The sequence below is a fragment of the Silene latifolia genome, chromosome Y (assembly GCF_048544455.1).
Source record: "Silene latifolia isolate original U9 population chromosome Y, ASM4854445v1, whole genome shotgun sequence".
Taxonomy (NCBI): Eukaryota; Viridiplantae; Streptophyta; class Magnoliopsida; order Caryophyllales; family Caryophyllaceae; genus Silene; species Silene latifolia.
The window spans coordinates 150,297,151-150,319,963 of NC_133538.1; the positions used below are offsets into that span (position 1 = coordinate 150,297,151).

General features: G+C 39.9%; 1 protein-coding gene across 1 annotated transcript; it reads left to right on the forward strand.

Moving 5' to 3' along the window:
• The first annotated feature begins 8,380 nt into the window (after nucleotides 1–8,380).
• On the forward strand, nucleotides 8,381–8,830 carry LOC141629168 (uncharacterized). The gene has a single exon (XM_074442212.1). The coding sequence runs from the start codon at nucleotides 8,381–8,383 to the stop codon at nucleotides 8,828–8,830; it is 450 nt and encodes a 149-aa protein (XP_074298313.1).
• The last annotated feature ends 13,983 nt before the right edge of the window (nucleotides 8,831–22,813 follow it).

Here is a 22,813-nt window from a genome sequence, read left to right on the forward strand (position 1 = left end):
TAGACTTGTTGCTAGACTTTGGCTCCTTAGCCTGGAAGATAGCACCTCTATTGTCACAATAGATGGTGATCTGGTCATTCAAACTAGGAACTATCGTAAGTCCTTGTAAGAATTGACGCATCCATATAGCTTCCTTTGCTGCTTCCGAAGCGGCATAGTACTCAGATTCAGTAGTAGAATCTGCAACAACATCTGTTTGGAACTCTTCCGGTGACCGCAAAGACACCATTAAGAGTGAAGACGAACCCGGACTGAGATTTTGAATCATCTCGATCCGTTTGGAAGCTAGCATCTGCGTAACCGATTGCGCATAGCTTATTATCTCCTCCATAAGACAATACCCTATCCTTAGTCCTCCGTAGATACTTAAGGATGGTTTTAACAGCTATCCAGTGTGTTTCACCTAGATTCTTTTGGTACCGACTCGTCATACTCAATGCATATGCCACGTCTGGACGTGTGCATATCATGGCATACATGATTGATCCAATGGCTGATGCATAAGGAACACGACTCATGCGCTCAATCCCTTCAGGCGTTGTGGGTGACTGAGACTTGCTCAACTGCATCCCAGACGTCATTGGAAGGTTCCCCTTCTTGGAGTTGGTCATGCTGAACCTTTCAAGAATCTTATCTAAATAAGACTTCTGACTCAGTGATAACATCCATCGTGATCTATCTCGATAGATACGGATTCCCAATATGCGTTGTGCCTCACCCAGATCTTTCATCTGGAAATGGTTCTTCAACCATCCTTTAACCGAAGATAAGAGAGGAATGTCATTCCCAATCAAGAGTATGTCATCAACATACAATATCAAGAAAACAATCTTGCTCCCACTCGACTTGATATATAATCATGGTTCTTCGACCGATCGAGTAAAACCATACTCTTTTATCACCTGGTCGAAACGATGATTCCAACTCCGAGAAGCTTGCTTAAGTCCATAAATGGAATGCTTAAGCTTGCACACTTTCTTAGGATTTTCAGGATCTATGAAACCTTCGGGTTGTACCATGTACAACTCTTCCTCCAAATAACCGTTTAAGAAGGCAGTTTTCTCATCCATTTGCCAAATTTCATAATCATGAAAAGCGGCAATCGCTAAGATTATCCGAATGGAATGCAGCATAACTACGGGTGCAAAAATTTCATCATAATGCAATCCGTGCACTTGAGTGAAACCTTTTGCCACTAGTCGTGCCTTATAGGTATCTGGTTGCCCGTCTACAGAACGCTTTATTTTGTAAAGCCATTTTGCACTGTAGAGGTTTTACCTTATTAGGTAAATCAACTAGATCCCATACGTCATTCTCATACATGGAGTCCATCTCGGATTGCATGGCTTCAAGCCATAGCTTTGAGTCGGAACAGGTCATGGCACCTTTATAGGTAGCGGGTTCATTACTCTCTAGGAGCAAAACGTCACTCTCCTCGACCATACCAATGTATATGTCCGGAGGATTAGAGACTCTACCCGACCTCCTAGGTTCCTGAGGAATATTAACCGTATCATCAGTTGGAGGAACAACTTCCTCCATCTGTTCCTCGGTTGTTGGTTCTTAAACCTCCGACAGCTCGAAGGTTCTATTACTTGTCTTGTTCTCGAGAAATTCTTTCTCTAAGAACTTTGCACTAGCCACAACAAAAACTCGATGTTCGGTAGGAGAATAGAAGTAGTGACCAAACGTTCCTTTTGGATAACCAATAAAGTATGTCTTGACCGATCGCGGGCCGAGCTTATCCTCGTGTCTCCACTTGACATAAGCCTCGCAGCCCCAAACCCGAATAAAGGACAAGTTAGGTACCGTTCCCTTCCACATTTCATATGGAGTCTTGTCGACAGGTTTAGTCGGACTTCGGTTAAGTATAAGAGCAGCTGACAAAAGAGCAAAACCCCATAATGAATCAGGTACTACCGTGTGACTCATCATGGATCGAACCATATCAAGTAGTGTTCGATTTCTCCGTTCGGACACACCATTTAATTGAGGTGTTCCAGGTGGAGTTAACTGTAAAATGATTCCACAGTCTTTAAGGTGCTGATAAAACTCATTTGAAAGATATTTGCCACCCCAATCTGAACGGAGTGCTTTAACCTTTCTTCCCAGTTGGTTCTCAACCTTGTTCTGGTATTCCTTGAATTTTTCAAAGGACTCACTTTTATGCTTCATTAAGTAGACATATCCGTATCTACTCAAATCGTCCGTGAAAGTGATAAAATATCTATAGCCATCTCTAGCGGTAATTGACACAGGTCCACATACATCAGTATGTATGAGTCCTAATAGGTCACTAGCGCGCATTCCAACACCTTTGAAGGAAATTCGAGTCATTTTGCCGATGAGACATGATTCACACGTGCCAAATGTAGAAAAATCGAATGCGGGAATAGTCCCATTCTCAATGAGTTTCTTTACACGTTTTTAATTTATGTGTCCCATTCGACAATGCCATAGATAGGTTTGAACTTTGTCACCAACCTTTAATTTCTTATTATTCACGTGTAATATATCTGTAGTTTGACCTAAGATATAAATTCCATTCATGGAAACTGCTTTGCCATAAATCATTTCATTGAAAGAGAAAATACAGCTATTATCCTTTATTGAAAATGCAAATCCGTCTTTATCGAGTACGAAAACAGAAATAATGTTCTTAGATAAACTAGGTACATAGTAACAGTTATATAAATATAACTCAAACCCACTAGGGAGCTGGATTACGTATGTTCCTTTTGAGACTGAAGCAACTCGTGCTCCATTCCCGACTCGCAGGTCCACATCACCCTTTGCGAGAGGTGTGATGTTCTTTAGGCCCCGCAAATGATTACACAAATGAGAACCACAACCAGTATCAAGTACCCAAGTTCCGAAACTTTCATGGTTAATCTCAATCATATGAATATAAGATGACATACCAACAAGAGTGACGCGGCCTGCTTTTATGTCCTCACGGTAAACGGGACAATTCCTCCTCCAATGTCCAGACTTGTGACAATGGTGGCATTCAACGTTACCGTTCTTGCTCTTTGCCTTGCCTAGTGAGCCACTAGTCTCACCAGGCCTACTCTTACCGTTTCCTGACTTTTTAAACTTCGGCTTTCCTATAGTTAGGTCGCCGTGAGCCTTGCCCTTACCCTTATTCTTGTTGGAAATCATGAGAACATCTTGCTTCATGCTCCCACTCAATTTCATATCCTTCTCGGTCTGTACGAGAAGTGAGTGTAGCTCATGAGGACTTTTCTTCATGTCATTCATATAGTAATTTGCCCTAAAGAGGGCAAAACCATCATGAAGTGAATGAAGCATACGATCAATGACTATGCTCTCACTGATTTTGCAATCATGTGCCTCCAATTTCTCGACATTCTCAATCATGTTAAGAATGTGTGGGCTAACCGGTTGGCCCTTCTGGAGTTTCGCATCAAAGAAGCGACAGGTATGCTCATAAGTAACGATTCTTGGTGCTTTTGGGAACTCGTTAGTGAGCGTGGTGAAAATATTGTTTGCACATTGGGCAATGAAGCGTCTCTGCAAATTGGTTTCCATTGCAAAGATGAGTACGTTCTTTATCGCACCCGCTTCCATAATGAAGTCACTATAAGCAAGTGACTCATTGACTCCTACATTGGGGCCTGAGTTTAGCGGTATTGGCTCAGTTAAGTACTTGAATTTACCGTCAGCAATGGCAGCATTCCGCAATGATGCCTCCCAGTCCGCAAAGTTGGACCCGTCATTTTTCAGACGTGTGAACTGATTCATGTGGTCCATGAAAGCTTTCAGCCAGGACTCGCGTCCAAGTGTGGCACTTGGTATTGGGATTTCGTTATTTCCAACCATTTGTTGTAACAGTATTATCAAAATAAACGTATTCTACGCTGCGAAAAGAAGAATAAATATAATAAGCATACTCATCGTTATGATTTAAGTCTAATGCAATACTGTTATAACGCGAAGATTCAAGCATTTATACAATTGACCTCCCTCAAGAATTATATAAATGATCCCAAGACTCAATTTTCTGTAAATTGATAAGCCAACCTCTTGGCTAATTCTACTGTTAGAATTCTTGGTCGATAAATTTCTGTAAATTCTATCTTTAGTCCATCATAATCACGAGAAACTCTTCGGATTATAATGTTGAGGTAAACTAAGTCAACACAAACTACTTACCCAACGTAGAAGGGGTCATATGGAGAGTAAGGTCCTATATGCCTACCGACGAAGAAGGGATTCATAGTTGTTTGCCCTTATAATGACTAGTCTCAATTTCAGTTTTAGAGGAAGATCCCATCAACTTTATTTTAATTCATTTTAAGTGAACTAATATTTAGCATGCGAGAATGAATAAACTAAGGTGATGGCTTATAATGTGTGACATCTGCATGTCTATGAAAACTAACATACAATCTATATGAGTCAATTTTCATGCATTTTAGAAGTATTAGGTGGTTTGGTTTAGGCGGAATATGATGCACTAACTATCATGTGAATGAAAAGCAATAGGAATGGAGAAACGTAAACAAAATAAAGTCCTAGTGTGGCCTATCTACCAAAATGAACAATAAATACAATTTTGGAATCCATCCTTGGACCCGAGAAGCTTGTCTTGATGTTCCATCTTGGTCCATGTAGCGGGAGTGAGCAATCCAATCTCCATCTTTAGTCTTCTTTAAAATTACAATTAAAATTACAAAATAAACCTATTTATATTCTAATTTCAAAACATAATACTTAAAGAAAATAAAAGGAGATTCGAGATCTCAAAATTACATTAAAAATTATGTTTCCATCATTACGAAAACATAATTTAACTAAGGCCACACTAGGTATTACAAATTACAACCGATTGAAAAAATACGTAAATAAATCCATTCAACGATTCATTCAACTAAAAAAAATTTGCATCAACTAATAAATTAAACATGCAAGACATAATTCCTTAATTATGTAGATTAATTTATCCAAACCACCTATTTAAATGATCAAATTATGTGACAATTCCTCAATTACTCACAATAATATCAATCTTAATTCACATTAATCTTGTAATATGAATTAATCCAACATTATTTTAAACTTCTTTAAAATAATTAGGTATCTAAAAATTGTGAACTTCTTCACAACAATTAATCATACATTATTAATTTAATGTATAATCAATATTGTCCACAAACAAAACAATTTTTTTTTTTAATAATGCTCTCGGCAAACTTAAAAAAAACAGTTTTTTTTTCTTTTCAAGGCTCACGGCATTGTGCAAAAACGAAAAAAAAAAACAGATTTCCTTTTTTTTTTCTTAATGCACTCGGCATATCCTCAAAACCAAAAAAAAAAAACCAGAAACCCTTTTTTTCCTTTGGTCACGGCAAACAGCCAAAACAAAAAAAACAGAAACTTTTTTTTTCTTTTGCGGCATAATGCGCTAATAACAAAAAACATTTAGATGAACAAATTGGTTTATAGTTGCTATTAGAACAAGATTGGCATAATCATGAACATATAAATTTATGAAACATGATTGTAAACAACGATTTAAAATCATCTATGCCAAAAACTATATAGCAAAAACAAATTTAACATCATCAAACAAGACGATTTCCATTTACATTTTAATTTAATCCTCATTAAATCAAAACAACTAAAAATTCATCATATTATAATTTTAACAAATTAAAACAACAATATTAATAAATCAAAATGGAACAAATCAACCAAAAAACAGAAAAACTTTTCGGCAAATTTTTTTTTTTTCATACGACAATTTTTTTTTTCTTCACGGCTGATTTTTTTTTTCGATTCTTCAAACTTTATTGTTTAAATTCAATTATGAAATTCATATAAAATAATTTCGTGGCCTTGGCTCTGATACCACTTGTGGGAAATATCGGTATACTTCCCTTAAAATTAAGGATTATAACGAAATTATAATCTATGAAAACTAGTCATAAATTAAATGCATAAACAAAATAGAATAGGGATTAAGAATCAACCTTTGGTCCTTGAAAATATGGCCTAAGAACAATATCAAAATTGATATTCGCCTAATCGTTGCACCCAAGATGATATGAGAAATGCCCTTTTGTTCTTGCTAGAATAGATCCCCAAATTCACTAATTAATTAAGGTTTTTGTTTGATTTTTGATGAGAAGAAAAATTAGGTCAAAAAGAATTGGCAAAAATGATCTCCTATCTCCCCTCTTAAACCGTGAAAAGGAGAGAAAAAGAGGTGAGATCTTTTTTTTCTTTTTTTCGGTCAAAACTCCCAAAAATAGGGAGAAAAATCTCTTCTTATTTTTGGGTAGTTATCAAAATATATATAATGTGTACATTTTATTAATTGTCATATATGTTGTCCCGTTTTAATAAGTCCATACATAACCGTTTGTAGTCGATTTATTAATTCTGGCCTGACAACATTTATTATAACAATCTCGTATAAAATATACTTTAACTATAAATATCGCATATTTATAATTTGCTAATTAAATATAACCGATTATGTTTAATTACGAATTAACATCTTAATTCGTTTAAGCTAACATTATATACATTGATTAAATATAACATATTATATTCAATTTACGAATTGACAGTTAATTCGTCTCAGCTAATATTATTTAATTAGATTAAATAATCGTCTTATCATCACATTGACTAGCTGTTTAGTCAAATACATGGACTAACTGTTTAGTCAGGCATCAATGTGATTATATTTTCATACAATCACATCTCTCAAACACATCCTTTAGGTGTGACTTTTAGGGACCAGTTGATCATCGCCATCAGTATGATAATAACGTTAAACTTTCTAGCAAGCCAACCGTTATTAAGTAATCGTTAATCAACTGATAAAATACAAAGTATACCCTTGTGAACCTATAAGAGATTTATAAATGTTATCACACTAATTGTGGAGGACACAAGCTCCAAAAAATTAGTCGAGTATAAGGATGTCTTCGCTTGGAGCTATAAAGAGATGCCTGGACTCAGCCCAAAAATTGCAGTTTATCGTCTAGCAATCAAGAAAGGCACCAGTCCCAAAAAGCAACCTCAACGTCGTTTCAGGCCGGAGCTTATACCTGAAATTGAAAAGGAAGTCATTAAACTCATTGAAGCAGGTTTCATTCAAGAAGTCAAATATTCCACCTGGATAGCAAACATTGTCCCAGTCAGAAAGAAGAATGGACAACTGCGCATATGTGTCGACTTCAGAGACCTTAATGATGCATGCCCGAATGATGACTTCCCTTTGCCAGTTACAGAGTTGATGATTGACGCAACCACTGTTCATGAAGTCCTCTCACTCATGGATTGTACTGCTGGTTACAATCAAATACATATGACACCTGAAGATCAAGAAGCAACAGGTTTTCGAACCCCATAAGGGATCTTCTGCCACACAGTCATGCCGTTTGGATTGAAGAATGCTGGCGCTACGTACCAACGCACAATGCAAAAGATCTTTGATGACTTGCTGCATAAAATAATAGAGTGTTATGTTGATGATGTGGTTGTCAAATCAAAGAAAAGAGAAGACCATATCAAAGACCTTCGAACCGTCTTTGAGAGACTTAGAAAATGTCAACTCAAGATGAATCCACTCAAGTGTGCATTTGGTGTCACATCTGGGAAGTTCTTAGGGTTTGTGGTCAGACACAGAGGCATTGATATTGACCAAACAAAAATCAAAGCGATCAACGAAATACCGGAACCAAAGACGTTGAAAGAGTTGCGCGGATTGCAGGGACGTTTGGCATACATTCACAGGTTCATATCTAACCTAGCAGGACGTTTCCAACCATTCAGCCATCTTATGAAAAAGGATGCTCCATTCCAATGGGATGAAAAATGCAAAAATGCTTTTGATAGCATCAAAAAGTACTTGGCCAGCGCACCAGTGCTGGGGGCACCAATTCCAGAAAAGCCACTTGTCCTCTACATTGCAGCACAAGAACGCTCACTGGGGGCAATGTGTGCTCAAGAAATTGAAGACCGCAAGGAGAGAGCACTCTACTACTTGAGTCGTAACTTGGTTGGAGCTGAGTTGAATTACTCGCCCATAGAGAAGATATGTCTTGCTTTGGTGTTCGCCATCCAGAAGTTGAGGCACTACATGCAGGCGCATACCATACACGTGGTCTCAAAAGCTGATCCAATCAAGTAAATACTCTCATGACCAGTCTTGTCTGGAAAACTTGTGAAATGGGCAATGTTACTTAAGCAGTATGACTTGGTGTTCGTGCCTCAAAAGGCTGTCAAAGGTCAAGCTATCGCCGACTTCTTTGCTGATCATCCAGTGCCAGCAGAGTGGGAAATTTCAGATGACCTCCCAGGAGAAGAAATTTTCTATGTGGACGTCCTACCTCCATGGTAAATGTACTTTGACGGTGCCGCAAGCCAAGATGGAGCTGGAGCTGGAGTTGTATTCGTAACTCCACAAAATCATCTTATGCCATATGCCTTTACACTCACTCAGTTGTGCACAAATAATATGGCAGAATACCAAACTCTCATACCCGGTCTTCAAATGGCGATCGAAATAGGTGTCAGGGATATGGACATATATGGAGACTCAAAGCTGGTGGTCAACCAAGTCCTTGGTGAATATGAAGTGAAAAAGGAAGACTTGATTCCCTACCATCACCATGCATTACAACTGCTGAATCAACTTGACGACGTCCATGTTGGTCATGTGCCAAGAAGTGCCAATAAGTTGGCTGACGCGCTTGCTAATCTTGCAGCCACTTTAGCACTTGGGGCAGAAGAGTATATGCAAGTCCCAGTCTGCAATCGTTGGGTAGTATCATCGCTTGAAGGAGAATAAAATGTAGACACAACCAACATGATATGTGTCTACACAGTTGATGAAGATGACTGGCGTCAACCTATCATTGATTTCTTGGACCACCAAAAACTACCCGATGATCCCAGACACAAGGTAGAAATATGTCGACGTGCTACAAAGTTCATTCACTATAAAGGGACACTCTACAGACGTTCTTTCTCAGGCCAATGGTTGAGGTGTCTAAGCAAGGACGAAGCTACTGAAGCAATGCATGAAGCTCATTCTGGCATTTGTGGTGCTCATCAATCTGGGCCTAAACTTTATGATCGTGTAAAGAGAATGGGGTAGCCAACCATGGTGCAAGATTGTATGGACTTCGCGAAAAAATGTGAACCTTGTCAGTTCTACGCAAACTTCATACACCAACCGCCAGAGCCGTTGCACCCCACTGTTTCTTCATGGCCCTTTGAAGCTTTGGGACTTGATGTTGTGGGACCTCTTACTCCAAAGGCTTCAAATGGACACGAGTATATCCTCGCCGCCACCGACTACTTATCAAAATGGGCAGAAGCCATCACACTACGGGAAGTGAAGAAAGAAAATGTTGTGGGCTTCATTCGAACCCAAATCATCTACAGATATGGTGTACCTCAGCGTATCACAACTGACAATGGGAAACAATTCTTCAACCATCTGATGACAAGTCTGGGAGAAAAATTCAAGTTTAAACAGTACAAGTCATCCATGTATAATGCTTCTGCAAATGGTTTGGCTGAAGCCTTCAACAAGACCCTTTGCAACTTGTTGAGAAAAGCAGTAGCAAAATCAAAGCGAGACTAACATGAAAGGATTGGTGAAGCATTGTGGGCATATCGTACCACATACAAAACACCTACTCAGGCAACCCCGTATGCGTTGGTGTATGGAGTAGAGGCCGTGTTGCCATTAGAGCTACAGATCCCTTCCTTGCGCATCGCTATTCAAAAAGGACTCACGGATGACGAAAATGACAAATTGCGATTAGCAGAGTTAGAGGCTCTCGATGAAAAAAGATTACAAGCTCAACAAAAACTCCAGTGCTATCAAGCAAGGTTGTCACGCTCATTCAACAAAAAGGTGCGTCCTCGTTCTTTCCAAGTAGGAGACCTCGTCCTGGCAGTACGAAGACCAATCATCACCTCTCACAAGCCAGTTGGCAAGTTCACCTCTAAGTGGGATGGTCCATACGTGGTACAGGAGGTCTACACAAATGGTGCTTACAAAATCGTGGATGAAGACGGCGTTCGGGTAGGCCCAATCAATGGAAAGTTTTTGAAGCGTTACTATTCTTAAATCCCAACAGTGAAGGCTCCTAAGCAAGAGCATAAACTGCAAGTCAAAGCTCCTAAGCAAGAGATTAAACTGTATACAAAAAAAAAAAAAGAAGAACTACACAAAAAAAAAATACTCCTTTCTTCCTTTATGAACTACGTCGGCTTGATCTTGTGAAAAACACTTTGTGCTTCACAAGTACGTAGGCAACTTGGGTGAACATGTAGCTCAAGTGTAGCCACACCTCCAAAAAAAAAATCCCTCTCTTGAACTACGTTGGCTTGATCTTGCAAGTTGTCATCTTGGTAGCTTTGCAAGTACGTAGGCAGTTTGAGCAAACACTTTGTTCAAGTGCAGCCACACCAAGAGAGTTACGAAAATTGTAACCTTCAATCTTTCAATTATAAAACTTTTGTTTTCCATATTATTTTGTTCCTCTTTATTGTTTATCGCAGGTACGAATTTTTATGGTTTACAAATTGGCACGCTCGGTGGGACGATTTTCGCTCTTCATCTCCATTCTCCAAGGGTCAAATTCAGTAGCAGATTCGAGACTAAGTTGCAACCGACATCAAAGTCTCTACAACCAGCCTCGAGGGGGCATTTGTAGACACTAAAATTTTATATTTTGGCGAATAAATAAAATAAATTAATTATTTTGAGTTAATACCAAATTTTAACTTAATTTAATTATTTTGTCCCGATTAAATGAAATACGGGTCGACTCGGATTACAAAAGGAGTTATTCGGATCACTAAACCCAGAAAGAATCAAATTTGGGCCAAGGTTGCTAATAAACCCCCAAATGGGCCTATGACCACCAAAGTCCAACAAGGAGATTTGAAACTCTATAAATAGAGTTCTCCTCATTCATTCAAAGGGTTGAAAATTCATAATTGCAAAGGAGCTAGAAAGAACAAGGTACAAATTCCTACAAATCCTCTCTGTCAAAATCATTGCAAGCAGTCAACAAGCACATCAAATCGTGCCGCTTGCGTTGAAGATTCAATCACAAGTTCAAACCTTCAAGAGAGATTCAAGTCATCGCGACCCTCTCAAGAAATCAAATTTACATCGCGCGTAGAGCAATTAAAGTTGTCTACACGCTCACCCCTCACGTGTACCCCGTACACGTACCCCTTACGGCATATTAGAATCAGAGGATACATTAGAGATTGTACACATACTTTTGATATTTATTAATAAAATTTAATTGTTTCCTTGTTTTGTATTTCAGTTATCGTTATACAAAATTTGCTATTACAAATTTCCTACTACAATTTCCGTAACTCTCTTGATTCCATCTCTAAGGGATTTAGGGTTTGATAGTACTACGGGGGTCTTATCGACTTAATCCCGTAGGGAGATGATGAGGTCGTTTTGTGACTTATTCCATCTACCTACAGTTTGGTAGTAGGAAGACGGGGTCGTTTATTTGACTTAATCCATCTGCTCTCCTTCTAACCCTAGAGATTGTAGCTGTATTTATAGTTGTAGTTGGCTTAGAGGGCAAGATAAAGATTTCTAAAACATCTAAGATATTATCACAATATTTATTGATAATTATCTCTAAATACTAAAGATTTTGTTAAAATAAATAGATACCAAAATATAAAATTTCGGTGTCTACAAATGCCTCCTAGAGGCTGGTTGTAGAGACTTTGATGTCGGTTGCAACTTAGTCTCGAATCTGCTACTGAATTTGACCCTTGGAGAATGGAGATGAAGAGCGAAAATCGTCCCACCGGGCGTGCCAATTTGTAAACCATAAAAATTCGTACCTGCGATAATAAATAAAGAGGCACAAAAATAATATGGAAAACAAGAGTATTTTATTGAAATATTAAGGGTTACAATTTCCGTAGATCTCTTGATTCCATATCTAGGTGATTTAGGGTTTTGATAGTGCTACGAGGGTCTTATCGACTTAATCCCGTAGGGAGATGATGAGGTCGTTTTGTGACTTATTCCGTCTTCCTACAAATGTGATTAACAATAATTAAACAAGGGTAAAAAGAGATTATACCTATTGAGATGATCTAAATAATAAAGCAAAGAATAATAGAAGTACTTGATGATTGATGGAATATAATACCCGTCCTTTTAGGGACCCGTTGACCGAAGTTGACCAACCTTAGAGGCGTGTTGTAGCCTTTGGGAATCGTACAAGCGGTGTCTCGTGTTGTGATAGACCTTGGGACGAGTGGTACTCGATTGAGTAGCTTGGGTACTCGATCGAGTAGGAGCCACTCGATCGAGTGAGTTGCTTACTCGATCGAGTAACGTCTTTTCAGTGAGGGTTTATAATCGTGTTTTGATAGAATCGCAAATCATTTCCGCCTCCTTCCTTCAGACCTAGATGTCGCCTTACCTCATTTCCTTCACCATAATTCCTTCCATGGGAGCCTTTGAGGATGCTTGTGCCTTGGGGGTAGGTTGCTTGAGTCGGGTAGCGGTCTTGACGCCGATATGCGATGCGTAGGTATGTCATCATCATCATCATCATCTTTGTCGTTGTTGTTTCTTGTAGGGTGGTAGCGATCGTAATAGGTGTTTGCACTGTTTGTATAGGGGTTTTGCTTGCTTGGTTTATGTCATGTGATTGATCAAGGAATCGCTGCGGTTGGCTAAAGGTACGTTCGCCTACTCAGTTTCTGTTGGTTGTTTAGTGTGTCGGTTGTTGTGTTGATTGTAGTGTCAGTGTGGTTGATTCATTATGGTAATCAGTTGGTGTTGTGTTGTTTCGTTTGTTGTTGTTGGGGTGCAGCTGATTGTGAATGATTATCTATGGTTCTCGAGGTGCGTCCTTGGCTGAGTGGGGTCACTTACGGGAGTGGCTTCACACCCTAGTTTCGCCCTCCGTGGAACCCGCCACGGGAGGGGATGTGCACATTAATGGGACAGGGTTATCGCTCAGTATGATGAGCGGGGCTTAGGTGGGAACGACTGCGGTCCCCCACTGGCAGGGCTGGTCTAGTGGACAGTCGGTGACGGTGATTGATCGGAGATGTGGTGTGTATGTGTTTTGTGTACTTGTGTAGTGTTTGTGGTTGTTGATGTGTTGCCTTAGTTACTGACCTTGTGTGGTTTTGTCTCTTATTTATTTCTGTTGTGTCTGCCGTGATCCCTTATGGTGAGCAGTCGGTCTTTCAGTTGATGTCTTGGAAGTTAGCTGGAGTCTTGACAGGGCTGGGTCTTTCACAAGTTACGTCAAAGGATAGTTCACCTAAGACTGTCGAGTTGTATTTTCTGTATCAGTAGTTTTGGTTTAATCACTTGTAATATTTATAAATGTTCTTTTATCGACTTTTGATCATTACTTGCCTCGGGTAACCGAGATGGTAACGCCTTTATATGCTAGGGGAGGTCTTGCTAAGGCTCCTCGGTATATGGGGGTGTTACATGGAAGGTTGTCAATCCTCCAATAAACCCAAATAATCTTCTAATTACCCAAATAAAACTAAGAACAATTTGAGAGATTAATGAAAGATTAAGATGTGGGATTAAGATGATATTAAGAGTTGATTAAGAGTTGATATTAAGGGTTCTTTTTTTTGATAATCTAGGTAGTACAATGGGGTATTTATACTAAAATTAAGTACAAGGATTAGGGTTACTAAGGGCTTAAATGACTATTAAGACCATAAGAGAAACTTGGTAATTTTGCTCCTCATGAGGGACATGCGCGGATCGTTCCTGCAACTCCCACCAGGATCCGCTCATCCTCACCTGATGCACGGCTGGTCCTGTAAGAAGATCCGCTCGGGCTGGCAGTCGGGACGCTCGGATCGTGCTCTGGTACGCTCGTTCTGAGCTCAAGCCACTCGGATCGTGGCATAGGGTTCTTCTCTTGTTTGGCTCCTTAACAATCCGCGGGGATCGTATTGGGGATGCAAGGATCTTTTCATCATTGCCCATTTCACTTTATTTATTTGCTTAGGCCTCTAGTATCGGTCTCCTCTTCGATGCTTGGTCATTAGATGCGATCCATTTAGCTCCATTTCGCTCCATAAATGCAAGGTTAGCGATCCTCTCCTACCAGGGACACAAAACCTCAAAGAATATGCAAAATGGGAAACTAAAGATAAGAAATGACCCTAATATATGCTAGAAGCATGAGAACGAGGTTAATTCGGGGACTAAATGTGCTAAAATATGAGTCACATCACCTACTACAAATATTATAGTGGAAGAATTGGACTACTCGTTCCGCGGTTGTTTACCTATTTGGGTTTTTCCGCGTAACCAAAAATTATATTGCATCTTTGTCTCAATTTAATTTACCCACTTTATTTATTTTTCCCGTAATTACACAAAGAAGGAAATACGAGATTTTCCCAACAGGTTGCTGCTGTGTGTGGCTCTACTGAGAAAGAACCTATTGTGGTCGAAAAGCCTTCAACCTTTTTGATGGACTTCTTACTAAAGAAGTAAGTAGTGAGGTTGGTCATTTAATCATTTTTATCAATTAAGTGAATGAACAACAAAATTTAGTTAGTTTGCATTAAATCTTATATCGATTTTTCTCTCCTTTTTTTTTCTTTTACATACAATGAACAAACAACTAAGTATCATATCTCACAAGGTATGAGATGGAAACTTCATCCAACAAACTTATTAATACAAGTTTTTGACGTAACTCAAAACTTGGTAAATTCCACCCCTCCGAAAGCATTACTTTTGATTATATGCTATGTTGCTTGGACTCGGTTAGATGTATTCGACATGGGTACGTGTCCAAGTGTCGGATACGTCTATTTTATGGAAAAAATACATGTTTTTGGTCTAAAATGAAGTGTCCAAGTGTCCCACCGATGTTCGAGTGTCGAGTATCCGACACGGGTAAGTGAGGTAAAATGAAGAGTCCGAGCAACATAGATTATATGTTTGTTTCATGAACTTTAGCAACTTTTTTCTAATGATGTTTAACGAATGAATTTTTTTGAAAGGTAGACATGTCTGTTAAGATTGGTAAACGATATCTTGCCTCTTCCATTATACGACATATCAATATATAGTACATATCGCGTAGGGTTACGACTCAATACTACTCAAGATGGGCCTTGGGCTCGGCCATACATACGATACGATACTATTACTCTATTACCCCCCTCAAGTCGGAGCATAGGGGTTCAATATGCCCAACTTGCTAACTAGAGATACAAACTGAGAAGTGCCAAGAGCCTTAGTAAGAACGTCAGCTAGTTCAACTTTGGTAGAGACAAACGATGGAGCAATAAGCCCGGACTAGATGACATCCTGTACATAATGACAATCGATCTCTATATGTTTGGTATGCTCATGAAACACCGGGTTCTGAGCAATATGCAATGCGGACTTACTATCACTGAACACTGAAATAGGAGACGAATGTGAGACACCCAAATCGGATAGGAGGCCTTTAAGCCATGTCAGTTCACACGTCACAACACGCAGGGCTCGATTTTCGGCCTCGGCGGACGACAAGGAGACCGTGGGTTGTTTCTTAGTTTTCCAGGAGACCGGAGACGAGCCCAAAAACACAAACCAACCCGTAACTGAACGGCGAGAAAGGGGGCATTTCTCTAGTTGGAGTCGCACCATCCTGTGAGCTGCAAATCAGAAGCAATAGGTAGAAGAATTCCCTGTCCGGGAGTATCTTTCAAGTAACGAATAACACGAAGTACGGCATGCCAATGGTCTTGCTGCAGTGCATTTATAAATTGGGATAGCACATGAACCACATACGAGATATCGGGCCTGGTCTCGGCTAGATACACGAGTCGCCCAACCAGGCGCCTATAAGACTCCGGATTCCCAAGTGGGGGACTGTCCGAGCGCCCGAGCTGATGGTGCTGCTCCATGGGCGTGGGCGCGGGTTTACACCCAAGAAGACCTGCTTCCGAGATTATGTCTAAGGCATATTTCCGCTGACAGAGAAAAATTCCATCTGAGTTACGTGCCACTTCGAGGCCTAGAAAATACTTCAACTCACCCAAGTCTTTCATGTGGAAGGATTTATTTAGATATGCCTTAAACTCACCAAGTGCTGATAAATTGTTTCCGGAGACAATGTGGTCGTCCACATACACCAACACATTCAACTGCACAGACTCACAAACATAAGTGAACAGTGAATAATCATAATAGCTGTGATTAAAACCATACTGCCTAATCGCGTGCCCAAGTTTCGCAAACCAACATCGAGGAGCTTGCTTGAGTTCGTAAAGTGATTTCTTTAAGCGACATACTTGCCCAGCAACCGATGACTTAAACCCCGGTGGTAGTCTCATGTATACTTCTTCTTCCAAGTCACCATGAAGGAAGGTATTATGAACATCCATCTGATGGAGATGCCATTTCTTTGCCGAAGCAACAGATAAGAAGGTGCAAACCGTCGTCATTTTAGCTACAGGAGCGAAATTCTCATCATAGTCCACTCCCTCGGTTTGATGATTCGCAAAGACAACTAAGCGTGCTTTTAGTCGCTCAATAGAGGAATCGGATTTGTACTTAATTTTATATAGCCATTTGCTCCCAAGAGCTTTCTTACCCGGGGGAAGATCTGCCATTTCCCAAGTATCATTAGCAATAAGAGCCTGCATCTCGGCTTGCATAGCATCTCACCATCCTCCATGCTTCACGGCCACTTTGAAAGAACGAGGCTCAGTGTGCTTAATAAGGCTGCCAAGTATGAACGATATGGAGGCGAAATTTTTTGACAAGATAAGTAATTAACTAGAGGATAGGAGGTACCTGAAGAAGACGATGGCACATGGACAGTCGAGGCATGAGATGGACTATTATCTTCACTGTCATCATCTGAAAATTCAGTCACATAGTCTTGAAGGGACTTGGTAGGAATTCTCTTATCCTGACCACGACCCAAAGATGGTGGAGGGGTGTGGGCAGGCGTAGTAGCTGGGGTATTAGACACGGCAGGCTGAGTCGGCTCGGTTGACTCAGGTGGGTCGGTGGGCGTGATTGCTTCATCAACATCGTCTGCTGGATTCTCATCCCATGCAATATGACTAGGCTCAGTGGGCATAGCCGAGGTAGGAGTGTCAGGGGTATGGTGGAGATCACGCACAGGATTGAGAAATGGGAATTGGGTTTCATAAAACTTCACATCGCGGGACACAAAGAATTCTAGTTTGTCAAAATCATATAAATACCACCCCTTTTGACCCGTAGGATATCCCATAAAAACACATTTACGACTCCGACTTGCAAATTTATCACCCTTGGAGCGTTGGTTGTGGGCAAAACAAAGCGACCCAAAAACTCTTAATATGTCAAAATTCGGGGACTTGTTAAAGAGGACTTCGAAAGGTGTGAACCTGTCTAAGACCAGAGATGGCGTGCGGTTTATGACGAAGGCTGCTGCCAAAGCACACTCGCCCCAAAATTGAACAGGCAACCCTACCTGAAAACGTAAGGCTCGTGCGACATTTAATATATGTTGATGTTTTCGCTCAACTCGCCCATTTTGTTGAGGGGTACCCACACACGAGGATTGAAATAAAATTCCGTTATTAGGAAAGTATGGTTTTAATGTGTGAAATTCTGTACCATTGTCACTTCTCACGGTTTTAATTCCAGCTGAAAATTGTCTTTTTATCATGGAAATAAATAGTAAGAATTTGTTACGTACGTCAGTTTTCGCATTCAACAGATAAATCCATACTCCCCTCGAAAAATCATCCACTAGGGTCATAAAATACCGAGCACCTGACATAAACGGAGTATCATATGGACCCCATAAATTGCAATGAACGAGTTCAAACGCATGAGCACTTCTATTATTACTTAAAGGAAAGCTATTACAAATGTGTTTAGCACGGTGACAAACCTCACACGGCTTTGACAAATTTTGTTTGCAAGTACGTAAGAAAGGAAACAATTTAACAACAGGGTCCGACGGATGACCCAATCGAGTGTGCCATAAGGTCAAAGATGACTCAGCCGTGGCTTTATTCAATTTCCCGTTATCAGTCCGCAAATAATATAGTACATCTTGCCTTTCACCCATGCCAATCGTCTCCTTCGTACCCCGGTCCTGTATGATACAAGAGGTAGCAATAGTAATAAATTCACAGTTCAAGGCATCACACAATTGCGATGCCGAGATCAAGTTACAGTGAAGTTATGGTATAAAGAAAACTGAGTCAAGGCTGAGTTTGGGAGTCACATCGACACGCTCCAATTTTGAAGCATAAACCATTGAGCCATCGGGTAAACCCACAACCCTACTTGGTATATTTTTCACATTGATCAGTAAATCAAAATTGCCCGTAACATGATAAGAGCAACCCATATCAAGTAACCACTTACCAGAGTGAGTGTGAGTAGGGGTACCATATACGGTTACCAGAGAAGCGGAAGCATTTTGCGAGGACTCACCGGCAGTAGTGGGTGTAACGTGCACCGTACTAGCCGCCGAGGGACCTGCAACGTCGCCCTTATTATTTCCCTCATCCCGAGACCGAGAGGAGCTGCCTCTCTCCCCCCCCCCCCACGGCCACGGCCAGTCTTACCACCACGAGAGCCTGGAGGCTTTATGCCCTTCAATTCATACCACCATTCGGGTATTTCATCCAATAAATCGAAGCACATACTTCGATCATGTCCTTTGCGATTACAATTATTACAACGCAATTGTTGTCGTTCAGTACGAGTCATTTGAGACGGGTCTTTAGGCGGCTGGCGAGAATTAAACCGTGGTTTGACATTGAACGTGGAAACTTCGGTGGCAGAGTCATTGGCTAGATCAATACCTCTGACTCGTTCTTCTTGAGAGATCATATTGAAGGCTCGAGCAACAGTGGGCAAACGTACCTAAGCCAAAATAACGGAGCGAAGAGAAGAGTACGGGGTCGGTAGAAGACCAAGTAAAAACTGATGCAGTCGATCAGAATCGCGTCGAGCCACGTATTGTGTCCCACTAATACATTTATCAGAGCAATTACACGAAATAATCGGTTCATGAGAGTCTAAATCGTCCCAAAGTTGACAAAGCTTACCATAATAAACGGCCACCGACATGTCCTCGGTCTGATGACAGTCACGAAGGGCAGATTTAAGCTGTTGGATACGGGACCCATCAACGACATTAAAACGGTCATGGAGATCGTCCCACAACCGTTTGGCGTTCTTGTATTTCGGAAGTAGGGCACGCACTTCAGGGGAGATCGTGTGTGACAGCCACGATACAAGCATGGAATGGATAGTTTCCCAATCATCCGTCGTACATGGAGGCTTGGGTTCGGTTATTGTGCCATTAACAAAAACGAATTTTCGCCGAGATTTGAGCGCGACACTAACATCGTGTACCCAATCATCGAAATTGGTAAGAGTAAGACGAGTCAAAGTAATGGAATCGCCTGGACGGTCTTGAGGACCGAGAAAATACGGGGAAGAGGCATCGATTTTATAGCTACCTTTGCCGTTAGTCATGACGGCTAGGGTTGAAGTTTTTATGATTTTAATTTTGTTATTTTTGGATACACTCATACCATGTTAAGATTGGTAAACAATATCTTGCCTCTTCCATTATACGACATATCAATATATAGTACATATCACGTAGGGTTACAACTAGGGTTACGACTCAATACTACTCAAGACGGGCCTTGGGCTCGACCATACTTACGATACGATACTATTACACTATTAATGTCTCTTTTACGTGTTCTCCTACTTACAAGCTAGAAGGCCTCTCTCTACCCAATTTCTCTTATTAGAGTACATATTTATGATTGTGGAATTGTCCATGTGGATCTTTCAGGTTTAATATTGATACCTCCAGAATGTGCATTGTTAGAACCTAATTGTTGATGATGACATGTCCATTTTGATTATGTTTCAAGTGCTCCATTTCTGGATTAAGTTCATCTCCCTAATCAAGAATTAATCAATGTTCAAGACAAAGTGTTGATGAAGTCTACCCAAGATTTGTGTTGTAATAGAGCCACTAATGTAAGGGTGAGAGAGTATGGTACTAAGCAACAGTCATAAGCAACGGTCTGTTTATTGATGCAACAGTAAGCAAGACCGTTGTTCAACAATGGTCTACTTATCAAGCAACAGTAAGCAAGACTGTTGCTCAAGTCTGTGTCACTTGAAGAAATACGAAGTCTTTGATTTCAAAATACTCATACTTTCAAAGTGTTCTCTTTTAATTAAGAAGTTTACATCCTTGATATTTTAAATATAAAGAAAGGGTTTTATGAAGAAAAGAATATTCCAAAGGCATCTTTCAAAAGGGCTTTACTCAAATTGGCAAATTCTTTTATCATGACTTTTAGAAAGTTTAACTTGTTTCTTTCCAAAACTTGTTTTCTAGAAATTTCTTGTTTTGATTGTCATCTTTGTTTTGACTGATTTACAAGGACCCTTTTGGATGGTTACAAAACCTATTTTCATCTTTCACCTTTAGAAGAATACTCGTGCAAACTTGAAAAGGTCAATTATATTTATTTTCTATCAATTGTCTTGACCTTGAAACCCTAGTTGACCTCTCTATAAAAGGAACACCCTTCTCATTCATTTCTTAAGACTTTTTCTAAGAATTTCAAAGTGTTTTGCAAAGTGTTTTAAAAGCTTAAAAGCAGTTCTCTTGTTTGTAAATATTCTAAGTCTTCAAGTGCAACAGTCTTTACTAATGTTGTTTTAAGTACCATATTCTCTTACCTAGAATCGTTTGATCAATAAGTTGTCTTTATCAATTCTTCTTGAATCAGTTTGAGGAAACTTGATCATGTAAACATTCTAGGATAGAGTGTCGAGTTCTTAGACGGAGTATTCTTTGAACTCTTGTCGCAACCGGAGTAGGTTGTTGGTCCTTTTTATTGTAAGAGTTTTAAGTAGTCGGAGTAGATCACTTAACTAATCAATAAAAAGGGGATTGGACGTAGGCCCTTAGAGCATTGACCGAACCAATTCAAAAACATTGTGTTGATCTCTCGTTACTTTCAATTCCGCTGCATTTATTTTACTCGTATTTCAATTGCGTTTTTCTTTAACAACGGTCATGAATATTGTTGCTTTGGTCTGTAGCCTTTATCTTATTTGTTAAGACAAACAAGCAACAGTCAGAACAACCGTTGTTTTTCATTTCAGCAATCTTCTTCAACAAACGTGATATACTTCTAATTACTTGATTTATTTGATGTATCCACTTGTTCCTCATATCATTAATCAACTTAATTTAATTCAATAAAGATTTAAGTTAAAATTTTTAAATAGTACCTAATTTACCCCCTCCCCCTCTTAGGTACTTGGAATCCTAAACTCTTCAATTGGTATCAGAGCCTCGTGCTCTTGATCGAGGCTAACCGCCTTTGAGTTTTATTCTTGGGATATGGATTCCTCAAAATATTCCTAGATCCCGGTCTTTACCGGTGAGAATTTTGGATGGTGGAAGCTCAAAATGGAGCACTATATCAAAAGTATCGATTATGAATGTTGGAAAATCATTGAGGACGGACCTCTTTTGCTATTGAGGAAACCGACATTCTTACGGGTTCTATTAAGGTCAAGGCTGAGAACGATTACAATGAAATGATTTCAAATTGGCCTAGAAAAACTCGAAAGCAATGTCGATTCTTCAATGGTGTATAGGTGAGGCCGAAGTGAGTCGGATTTCCGGATGTCCTACCGCCAAACTAATTTGGGACTCCCTTGTTCTTGCCTATGAAGGGACGTCTCAAGTTAGAAAACACCGTATTGACCTTCTCATGCAACAATATGAGATGTTTTATATGTCAAAGGATGAGTCCATAAATAGCTTTTCATCTCGTTTTTCGTGTATTATCAATTAACTAAAAAGTCTAGGGAGAAATTTCGACTCCGAGGACATCATTCGAAAAATTCTTCGTAGTCTTACCACTAAATGGAAACCTAAGGTAATCGCCATAGAGGAGGCCAAGGATTTATCCATTCTATCTCTTCATGAACTAATGGGATCACTAATGGCTTACGAGTTTAATCTTGACAAGCATTCTAGTGAATCTTCAAAGGGAAAGAGTCTTGCTCTAACATCCTCTTCAATTGATGACGAGGATGAAGAGGAAGATGAGTTTGCTTTATTATCTAGGAACTTAGTAGGAATGGTAAATGGCCAAGGACATAAAAGGTTCAACAACAATTACACGAAAAAACGCTTTCCTAAGAAAAGACCTACTACCACTATTGGATGCTTTAAGTGTGGTGACAAATCACATCAAATTAAAGAATGTCCAAAGTGGGATGAGATTAAGTCTAAGGATAAGCGAGATAAGGCTAAAAAGGAATACAAGGACAAGGTCATGTCCGCCATTTGGGGAGTGTCCGACTCCGAGGACGATGAAATAATCGAGGAGGAACTAGAGGCAAAAACGTGTCTTACGCATCATCTCAAAGATAAAGTCTCCAAACCCTCTAAAACTTAACATCTTAAATGTCTTATGGCTCATCCCGATGATTCCAACTCGGATTTCGACAATGAGGGCTTGCTGAGAGGCGGCCGCAATTGTTACTTAGATAGTGGATGTTCTCGTCACATGACGGGTGATAGAAGCCAATTCCTCTCACTAGAAGCTTATGATGGTGGCAAGGTAATGTTTGGTGACGACAAGAAAGGTGAAATAATAAGCATGCGAAAGGTTGTTAAGTCATCGTTATTTATGTCGACAATGTGCGGCTTGTCAAAGGTTTGAAATATAATCTCCTTAGCATTTCTCAACTATGTGA